This window comes from Nicotiana attenuata, unplaced genomic scaffold (assembly GCF_001879085.1).
Source record: "Nicotiana attenuata strain UT unplaced genomic scaffold, NIATTr2, whole genome shotgun sequence".
NCBI classification, from domain to species: Eukaryota; Viridiplantae; Streptophyta; class Magnoliopsida; order Solanales; family Solanaceae; genus Nicotiana; species Nicotiana attenuata.
Genome location: NW_017670732.1, coordinates 81934 through 92673, shown reverse-complemented (window position 1 = coordinate 92673; position 10740 = coordinate 81934). Strand labels below are relative to the sequence as shown.

The 10740-nt window shown below is 42.4% G+C and overlaps 1 protein-coding gene across 1 annotated transcript; it reads right to left on the bottom strand.

The window, feature by feature from the left end:
• Positions 1-9048: 9048 nt before the first annotated feature.
• LOC109242772 lies at positions 9049-10359 on the bottom strand. The gene has a single exon (XM_019409625.1). It carries the CDS (start codon positions 10357-10359, stop codon positions 9049-9051), a length of 1311 nt encoding a protein of 436 aa, XP_019265170.1.
• Positions 10360-10740: the final 381 nt, after the last annotated feature.

The following is a 10740-nucleotide window of genomic DNA, read 5'->3' as shown; positions in this document are numbered from 1 at the left end:
TTGTTCGGATGGCTGCATAGAAACAAAGAATTGAGAGATATTACAATAGAAGAACCAAACTTCGCCACTTCGGAATCGGGGAATTAGTTTTAAGGAAAATAACCCTCAATACTCGAGGCCGAAATGAAGGGAAACTAGGCCCAAATTGGGAAGGGCCATATCGAGTTATCGGTGTCGTCGGGAAGGGATCTTACAAACTCGGCACAATGGAGGGCGGACAATTGTCAAACAATTGGAATGTATCACTGCTTAAATGATGTTATTGCTGAGGTATGACTTTCTCCCTTTTTCCATTTGTATTTGATACTAACTTATTACAGGTGTTCGATCGAAGACATCGAGAAAACTCTTCAACACGAAGACCTTAGGTTTTAAAGCACGCGTTGCACTCTTTTTCCCTTAGATCGGTTTTTATCTCAAATGGGTTTTTCTGGCGAGGTTTTTAACGAGGCAAGAATTATGTGCTACCTAAGGAAGATTCAATAGTATCCAAGGCTTCTTTTCAATCAACCTCGAATACTGGGGGGCATCACCCTCGGAGGATATAATTTCGAGAAAAATACTTCATAACAAAGGGTCTTGATAGGGAAACTTTGTAATGGGCCAAACGGTCGATTGAACCGTGTCCATATAGATTAGTCTAGCCCCGATGGAAAAATATGTACGCATGTATAAATTATTCAAAGAAGTATTCTCTCTATATCAAACACTTTGTGTCTCAAAGAAAAGTTGTTACTATACGAGCTCTATACTTATGATTTTGTGAAAAATGGCTCAAGGGCCAAGCACAAATATACCTCGAACATTCGAGGACTGACATCGATAATCAACATGTTCGAGTTATCTAAACTCAAATTCGTACGACCTCAAGAGGCACCCCTCGATTTATAGGGCAAGGCCATCTTTCTCGGGGACTAATACCTCGAACAAGTTCGAAGTGTTATTGGGAAATAATCCCAAGAGGCATACCCAAAGGCTACGACCAAATTAATGCGACACAGAGACATTCGAATCCCGCAATCAAAATAAGACTTCAAATTCTATGAAAAACTGGTTAAAAAAGGCTACCCGCAACAAATAATAAAAAAGGGCTTAGATAAAATCAGCCCTCGAAAAACCTTAAGAGGTATCAAATTACCTTAACTCGAACGTGCTAAGGCACAAAAAGCAAAAGGATCTCAATCGGCATCGGACCCTCAAAAACCCAATGGGTAAAAAAATACATGCTAAGGCATAAAGAAATTTTTACTAAGTCTTTTAAGCCGAAAAGGGGAAAGAATAGCCATCATTTAGGGTCCATAAAGATCCTAAGGGCCAATACACTTAGGGTTAGAGATCTTATTCTCACTCTATCCGAACCCAATGGTTTGATTATCCCGAGCCCAAATAAACAATAACTTGATTATGGCTCAAGGACTCACTATTATCCAGCAAAAACCCGTAAGGGCATATGCCTCGAAGTTCGAACCTTTTCCGAACTCGACCATGGTAACTTCAAGGAAGCCACCCGAGACATCATCTCGAACAAACCATTCAAAACATGAAACTATGCTAAGATTTTGCAAGGCAAAAAACATGCTCATAAAAATTGAGAAGGCATTCATGGAAAATTTTCTTTTCAATATATGTACAAGAGACCGTCAGGGGTCTTACAAAAAAGAAAAAGAAAAAATCCTAACTATGCCCGGGCTGGTTTCTCCCTCGGGAGCGGCTTCTCCTTCGGGACCCTCGTCATTATCAGACCCGCCCTAGCTGCCTTCGGCATCATCATCATCGTCGGAGGAGACGAGAAATCTGGTATCAGCTTCGAGCGCCTTTACTTGAGCTATCTCTACAGAGAGGTCGTAAACTCGAGCATGGATTTCCTTGAGGGCCTCCCGCCGGGGTTGGCACTTGGCCAAATTATTGCTCCGTCGCTCTCGGTCGGCGGCTTCCCTTTAGGTGCGTTTGAGCCTTAGCATCAGCCAAGTATACAACAATGGTTTTGTTAGCCGTGACCTTTGTCTCCCCGACCTCTGCCTTGGCCTCTGCCAGCTTGACCTCGAGTTCATCGATCTTTCTTGCTTGGGCCGAATTTTTCTCTTTAGCTCCCCGAAGTTGGGCCTCGGCCTAGGCCAGTTTAGCCAAAGCCGCCTCTTTCTCCGCAGTAAGGCGGTTCATAATCTCTTTGCACCGATCGCAATCGGCCTTGATCTGATCGACCTCCCTACGAAGCAGCTCGATCCTATCCAGTTTTTGCTACAGCTGAGACACTAAAGTATTAGCCTCCACAGTTGGGTCGAGTAGACCGTACTCTTTCAAAAGGACAGTTACCCGCTTGTCTAGCTCGGCCTCATCCTTGTGAGCCTTGGCCAAATCTGCCCGAAGGTCCCTGAGCTCCTCATCCTTTTTGACTGCAAAGGAGTTTCAAAGTGTTCCTTTCATCCGAGGTCTTTTGGAGCTCGGCCTCACATTGGCTCAGGTCGGCCCTAAACTTGGTAAAAGCTTACGCAAAAAGAAGGATACAAGTTAGGGTAAAGAGAGAAGAATATAAGGAAAATGCAACGATAGGAATTAATACTTACTCGGGAGAAAAGGCGTTGAGCCTCTTCGAAGAGGGTAGATGCGTCGTTGAGACTGGCAGCATCATCGACCCCAGTAAAGCAATCCCGAAAGGGATCCTCTTCGCTGAGGACTCCACCCAAGTCAGGCGTCTGTAGAGCCCGAGCCTCCCTTATGGCCTCTTCAGAATAAACCGGTAGAGAGGGAGAGTGACCTATTGTCATGGCCCCTAGCGAATCACTCGAGGCATTCTGTTCAGTGCGGGGGATCTCGGAACCCGCCCCCTCCGGTGTGCTTGTTGATGGTCAAGGAACAATCACGACCTCGGGCGATTCAAAGGTTTTGCCCGCAACTTTCTTCGAAGCCTCCTCATCACGAGGTAAGGTCTTCGGCTCGGAGGGTTTAGCAGCTTCAACCGGTTTTCTAGTTCAAACCACCAACGCCGAGTCTTCACCCTCGTCGTCTTCCTCATTATAGAGCTGTTGGACCGATTCTATATCCACCTGAACGAGATTTCCTCTGCGTCTTCGAGCTGGAGCCTTTTTATCTTGGGGGCCCTCAGGCTTCGAGACCCTTTTCCTCTTATTATCTTTCCCCGATTTCGGTATCGGGGACCCGGTCTCTTCCCCAGGTGGGACCGGCCTCATTTCAGAGAAATCTCCAATACCTGCATTTAGAAAAATCAAATATGAGTAAAAAGACATCTCCAATAAAGAGGAATGCATCAAAAGCTTATGAGATGAACTTACCATGATGTTTGGCTTACCATTTGCCCCTCGCCAAGTCACGCCAACGGCATTCGTTATAAGAGGAGGTCGCGTCTAGTTTCCGGACCCAGTCTTCGAGGTCGGTGACCAAATGAGGCGTCCAAGCGACCGCTGTGAAGTAGATGAAGGCATCACATAATGCAAAAAAGGAGTATGAAGGTTAATGGGTAATAAACTTCACTTACGTTTTGGGTTCCACTTATCTGGGAACGATATTTTCTCTTTCGGGATAATATCGCAGGTCCTCACTCGCACGAATCGGCTCATCCAACCCCGATGTTTATCTTCATCGCTGCTGGCAAAATATTCCTCGGTCGACCGGTGTTAGAGCTTGATCAACCCTCGGAAAAGCTGAGGCCGATATAGTCGAATAAGATGGTTGAGGGTGAACTCTAACCCCTTGGCCTTGCTGGAGAAAAAACGAAGCATGATCACTATGCGCCAGAAAGAAGGGTGGTACTGGCCGAGGATGACCAGGTACCTCTTGCAGAAGTCGATGACGACTGGATTGATGGGACCCAGTAGGAAGGGGTAAGTATAGACACTTAGGAACCCCTCCACATGAGTGGTGATACTCTCATCGGGGACAGGGATCTGTACCACGACCTCCCCCCCAAACCATAATCTCTCTTCATGGCCTCGAGGTGTTTCTCCATTATTGAGCAGATATATCTCGATACATGCTCATATCGGCCCGGAATCGCAGGGGGATTCTCGACTCTGAAGTCGTTCTTTGTGATGCAAGGGTCGGGAACAATCTCATGAAGGGTCGGCGCTTTATCATCGGCCGGTCGGGAAGAGAGGAGGAAGCTTTCTCCTTTTTAAGAACGGTTTTGGAAGTTTTCGCCATTGATTCATGTTAGAGGAAGCGGAAAGATGTGGAGTTTGATATTTTTTGGCACTAAAAGGGTTGAAGCACCAAGTAGTGAAAGAGAGAGATGAAGAGAGTGAGAGATGAGGGAAGTTTGAAAGTGGAAGAAAAGTTCTTGACTCAAATAGAAGCCCTATATTTATAGGAACACGGTGACAGTTCGGCGGCGCTAGTAGCCGACTGCCACTAGCAGGCATTTAATATTTTGGGGAAGCGAACCAACGGGACGTTTCGGTCGCCTCGAGCGCCTACGTCACGGGAATGATGTCATCATCAGGGACTCTGAAAAATTGAGGCTCAAGTCGTTTCTTATTATTTTATTCTAAGAAACGAGGGGACTATCTGTATTCAATGGAAAAGATGATACCACGTCGAGAGGTCAGGACACCGAGCTCGGGATCGAGGCTCCTTTACAATATCGAGGTCGAGGATGATAACTTTAATTTGGGGTCGGAGGAAGGCCCACTTCGAGATAATACCGTTGTGATTCGGTAACAGAAAGAGCAAGATTCTCGCAACGACCCAAAGATCACGCCGTAAATTCAGGAACAGATTAGTCCTTGGCGGTTTTATAGTTGTCCAATAAGATTCCCTACTATAATTAGAAGTGTACCTTATTTAGGATTCCCTATTATATAAAGGGGAGCCCATTTATTTGTAAGGCACGGTTCATTAACGAGAGAATATACATTCATCACTTTCTTGCTTACTGTTAATCAGAGTTGCCTTATAATTTACTTTTCTTACTTGCCCACCTCGAGACTGTCATTGCTCGAGGTTGAGACTTGGTTTGCATACTGGTTTGACTTGCTTTATTCTTCAATTTATATATTTAACTCCTTGTTTATCAATTGGTATTTGATTAAATCACATATCTTTAAAACCACAATATAAGCTTAATTATTACTCGGATTTTAGGGTAAACACGATGTATCACATCATACTGTATGAGTTTTTCAACAATCTATATATTATTAAAAGCCAAAGAAAAATGCACCGTTTTAATTCAAGTGGTAGCCTAAAAAAATCTCATGGCATAATTAGTTAACAAATAATTATTTAGTTAATAATTAATTATTGAAAATTAACTACCTAAAATTAACTACTCAAACATGGGTGAGGGTTGATTTTTCTTTTTTAGCAAATATACCACTAGGCAGGCTGCCTAGTGGCTAATATATAAATAAAATCCCAAAATGGGTCCAAAGCTTACAAGATGTCCAAACCAAAATAGAAGTTGCATGAAGCTACTAGCTACTAAAAATATAGAAAACCTAAAGTCTAATGAACTAGCTAATACAACATTGTCTGCTTAATGGTTCCTTCTCCAGTCAGTGTATGTCAATCCAATTGCAAGTGGCAAATACCAAGCAGCACCTATCATGCTCTCACCAGGCGCCAGTGTATCCAGTCCATAGGCTAAAATGAATTCCAAACATCTCCACCACAGAATTGAAGCCAACATTGTCTTCCAATCATTAGTGTTGCTACAATATGATCTCCATATGCAGTGTACTGACTGTATCCAAGTATAAATCATGTGGTCGATCCTCAATATTATCATGTAAAAAGCATGGCTACACCTGTCTTGAGGCTGGCTTGAGGCAGGCTTTTCAAGGCAAAAGCCAGGCTGGGGCTGGCTTTAAGCAGGCTTTTCAAGGCAAAAGCCAGGCTGGGACTGGCTTTAAGCAGGCTTTTCAAGCCAAAAGCCAGGATGGGGCTGGCTTTAAGCAGGCTTTGCAAGGGAAAAGCTAGGCTGGGGCTGGCTTTAAGCAGGCTTTTCAAGGCAAAAGCAGGCCAGGGCTGGCTTTAAGCTGGCGATGCCAGGGTAACGCCAGGGTATCATCAGGCTTTAGCCTGGCGCCGCCAAGCCTGTGGAGCTGGGTGATTTTATGTTCTTGTAAGCTCAGATCCTTCTCTTCCCGAAACTTTAATGTAGAAATCATTCCAAAAATTGCTAAACCATCCTCTGATTGAGCATGAAGACATGCTAATACCACTGAGAAATGATTCAACAATCTCCAGAAGTTCCACATAACAGATTCAACCTTTTCCTTAACATTTGAACATATTAGAAGTAGAATAAATTGCACCATCCAATACCTGCTTATCCCATTGGTCCTGTACACTATCAAAGCACCCCCAGAATGTGCATGTAACCATGCTAATACCACTGGAAAGTACCTTAATAGCATACAGAACGAGACATAAAAGAAACAAGCAGATATGTGCAGATTCCAATCCTGTGAAACCATCAGTCTGGGGCTCTTCTTTTTGCTATTCTAACCCTAAGGTTAGGCGTTTGAGACTTGCCTAAATTAATCAACCTCCTCCCTGAAGGAGGATCCCGTTCCCCTTCTATCACTTTCCTCATCACTAATAAAACATTCTCCAATATGAGAGGGTGAAAATCATGCTCCACACAGTATTCCAATCCTTGAAGAATAGCCTTAGCTTCAGCCACCATATTAGTTGTCACTCCCAAGTCTACTGCCCTTGCATACACCACATCACCTTCATCATTCCTCACACAAAAGCCTAATGAGCTAGTTCAGGATTTCCTTTTGAGGCTCCATTAGTATTGCATTTGTACCAACCATGAAAAGGACGCTGCCATGTTACTCTTGTAGTGATCAATATAGGTTTATATTCTTTAAAATATTGAATGATGTCTGGCCATAACAATGGAATATTAGGCATCCAAGCATACTTTACCCTTGCCAGTTGATGCAATGTCCTATTGATCTCATGAATCACCCTATTTGTCGACACTGAACCCCCATGTTTACCTGCATTTCTTCTCTTCCAAAGTTCCCAAGTGATGATAGCCGATACTGCTTGAAACAATGGCTTTAGCTTTGGACAGCATTGAGAATAACACCAATGCCTTATAACCTGCTTCAATTGAATCAGTGGCACAGTAATTCCAGCAGCCCCCATGAACAAGTTCCATACTTTAGAGGCAGTAGGACGTGATAAATATATGCTCAATAGATTCCTCTTGGGGCTGCTGACAACACCAACACCTATACATCACCATTTGCCCTTGCCTCCTCCATATGTCTTCAGTGGCTATTTTCTTCCTCCACAATCTCCACAAGAAGAAGGATATCTTAAATGGTAAGCCTTTAATCCACATTAACTTGAATTCTTGATTAGGATCAGCTCTATGCCTTAATATTTTCCAAGCACTGCTAACACTGAAATTGCCTGAAGGAGTTGGCATCCTGTATGGCCTATCCCAGTATCCCTCACTGCCTTCATAATGTACATTTAGCCTTATATGTTTTGCAATTTCCTCATTGAATGTTTGATCTAGCAGCTGATCATCCCATGTTTCACTTTGCCGTAATTCTGCCACGTCCTGAAGATCTTCATTGATTGGAAAGTCCTCAGGTAATACATGATAAAGTGCACCCAATCCAGTCCAATTTTCATGCCAAATATTAGTTGTTCCACTCTCCAATTCCCATAGGATCTCATGTTCTACTTCTTCCCTAGCATTCAGCATTTTTCTCCAAACATATTAGGCCCCCTTCTAAACTGCACCACCGTTGGTATCTCCTTTTTGCAATACTTATTCCACATGAAATCAGACCACAAAGATTTTGTGGTCCTAAACCTCCACCATAGTTTAGCAAACAATTCCCTCGACACATCATGTAAGGACCTAAAACCTAGATCTCCTTCCTCTTTAGGAAGGCAAAGATTTTGCCATGAGGCCCAATGTATGCTTCTCCCTTATTCCTTTGTGCTCCAAAAGAATCTAGCAAAAATCTTATGAAGATGCTCCACGACATTTTTTGGAGGATGCAGGACTGATAACATGTGGACTGGCATACTTTGCAACACACTAGTAATGAGTGTTGCCTTTCCTCCAAATGATAGCAGCTTTCCTTTCCATGAATGCAATTTAGCCTTTACATTCTTCATAAGATCTTCAAAATATTCCTTCCTCTTTCTAGTGTAGAAAACAGGACACCCTAGATATGTGAAGGGGAATTTACCTTTTGCAAATCCTGTAATAGCTCCAACTGCCTGACACAATCCATTAGAAATCGTGGAATACATTTAGTACGAACTCTTATCTTTCTTGATCATATAGCCTGATATATTCTCATAGTTCCCCAACACTGCCATAATCTTGCTCAAGGATGGAGGATGAGCAGAAGCAAAGATTATAGTATCATCAGCATATACCAAGTGGTTTAAAGGATCAGAACACTTAGGCATTCCAAATCCCACAAATGACCTGTCTTCAAATAGCTTATTCAAAGATCTGGAAAGTACCTCAGCTGACAGAATGAACAATGCTGGTGATAGAGGATCCCCTTGCTTCACACCCCTTGTAGACATAAAGAACCCTGATGACTGCCCATTCACCAATACTGAATACCAGTTATTTAACATCAAGTTCCACACCATGTTGATGAAGTGCTTACAAAATCCCATCTTCCTTAGTACATACAATAAGTACTTCCATGAAACCCTATCATAAGCGTTAGCCATATCAAGTTTGATCACCACATTAGCTAGCTTTCCCCTTAACCTTATGTCAGTGGAAATTTCTTGAGTCAATAAGATGTTCTCAAATATACTCCTACCCTTCACAAATCCGGATTGATTAGGAGATATTAGAGAAGGCAAAAAATTTTCCAATCTATCATGTAACACTCTACACAAGACCTTGTTAATAAAGTTGCTCAAGCTAATAGGTCTTAAGTCAGAAAAGGTCTCAACTCTAAGTTTCTTAGGCAGCAACACTAGATTGGTGTGAGTGATGGATTTAGGCAGTGCAGCTCCTCCATAGAAGTGTAGCAGCATGTTGTGTATATCAGCACCAATAACATCCCAGCATGTTTGATAAAATCAGCCAGTGAATCCACCTGGACCACTAGCACTCTCTCCACTAAGCTCAAAAACTGCTGTCCTTACCTCTTCAATTGTTGGAAATCTACTAAGTTCCAAATTCTGTTCCATAGTGACCGTCGAAGGTACATTATTGAGCAAGGAAAAGTCATATGCATCACCTTCATTTGTGAACTGTCCTTGATAAAAGTCCACTGCAGCTGTAGCCAATTGCTCCTGGTCTTCAACCCATACCCCACTTCCACTTTTGATCCTCTTCAGTTGTAATTTCTTTCTTTTGCCATTTACATGATTGTGAAAGAAACTTGTATTCCTATCTCCTTCAGCAAACCAAGTCATCCCAGCTTTTTGCATCCAATACTGCTCCTCAATACTCAAGTATTTCTTCAATTCAGATTGTGCCTTTTGAAGCACAATCCTGTTTTCAATTGAAGGCTCTTCTTCAAACAACATCTCTTTTACCCTAACAATGTCCTCCAAAATAGCCAATTGCTTGAAGATATCACCAAATGTTTCCCTACTCCATTTTGACAGTGCTGCCTTCACCCTCTTGAGCTTTTGCTTGAACATCAAAAATGGATCCCCTATGAAATCAGCTTCCCAATTCTTCCTCACCACATCCATAAATGTAGTATTTTTAGTCCAAAAGTTCAAGAACCTGAAAGGCTTGACAAAATTGGTGGTCTGCTCCCCACATGTCATTAACAATGTTGCATGATCTGATCCAGTTCTAATTAGATGTTCAACTTCAATAGATGGAAACATGTTTTGAAATGGCAAATTCACAAATATCCTATCCAATCTTTTGAATATACACGCATCATTGGATCTCCCATTCCACCATGTAAATGGACTTCCTTTGTATCCTTGCTCGAACAAACCACAAGAATTTACACAAAATGCAAAATCCTCATATTCAGGCGGGTGTACCGATAGTCCTCCTATTTTCTCATCTTCATGTAATATCACATTGAAATCCCCTCCTACCAACCATGGCAATTTCATATCACTTGCTAAGTAATACAAGTGATCCCACAATTCCAACCTCTCAATTGCTGAGCATTTTGCATGAACAAATGTCATCATCATGTGCTGCCCTAGGTCATGGTGAAGCACTCTCACAGTCACCTGTTGCTCAGTATCCTCCACTAATTCCCATTCCACCACTGCGTCAAAGAACAACCATATTTGCCCAATAATATTTGCATAAGCCGTCTCCATATTCAACCTTCTTCTATATCTATCAATGAATCTCTTCTTTTGAAAAGGTTCCATCAATGCAACTACACAAAAGTTATGCTCCCTATTCATGTTGATCACCCTAGGAAAGGCCTGCTGTGTATTCACAGACCTTATGTTCCATATTAATGTCTTGAACATCATTTAGATAGAGAAGCTGTCCTCCTAGCCATAGTTCTTAAAGGTTGTTATGACTCTTTATTCTGATTCTTCTTTGTTTTCTTGCCTCCTTTAGCACTAGATGTAGGTGATAGATCCCCATCCCTAGCCACCTGTTTCAAATTTTCTTCTGTTGATTCATCATCTCCCTCATCCTCCATAGGATTTTGTCTCATTAAGTCTTCATCAATTGGTGCCACATTGTGTGTAACTAAATCATGTAGATGTTGTAGTGGAGTCTTCAGTGGAACATTAAGCTGCAGCTGCATAATTTGATCAGTGTCTTATTGTGAC

What these genes read in the sequence shown, in the direction of transcription:
- LOC109242772 (XM_019409625.1), bottom strand. Translation starts at nt 10,359, where the DNA reads ATGAATAGGGAGCATAACTTTTGTGTAGTTGCATTGATGGAACCTTTT.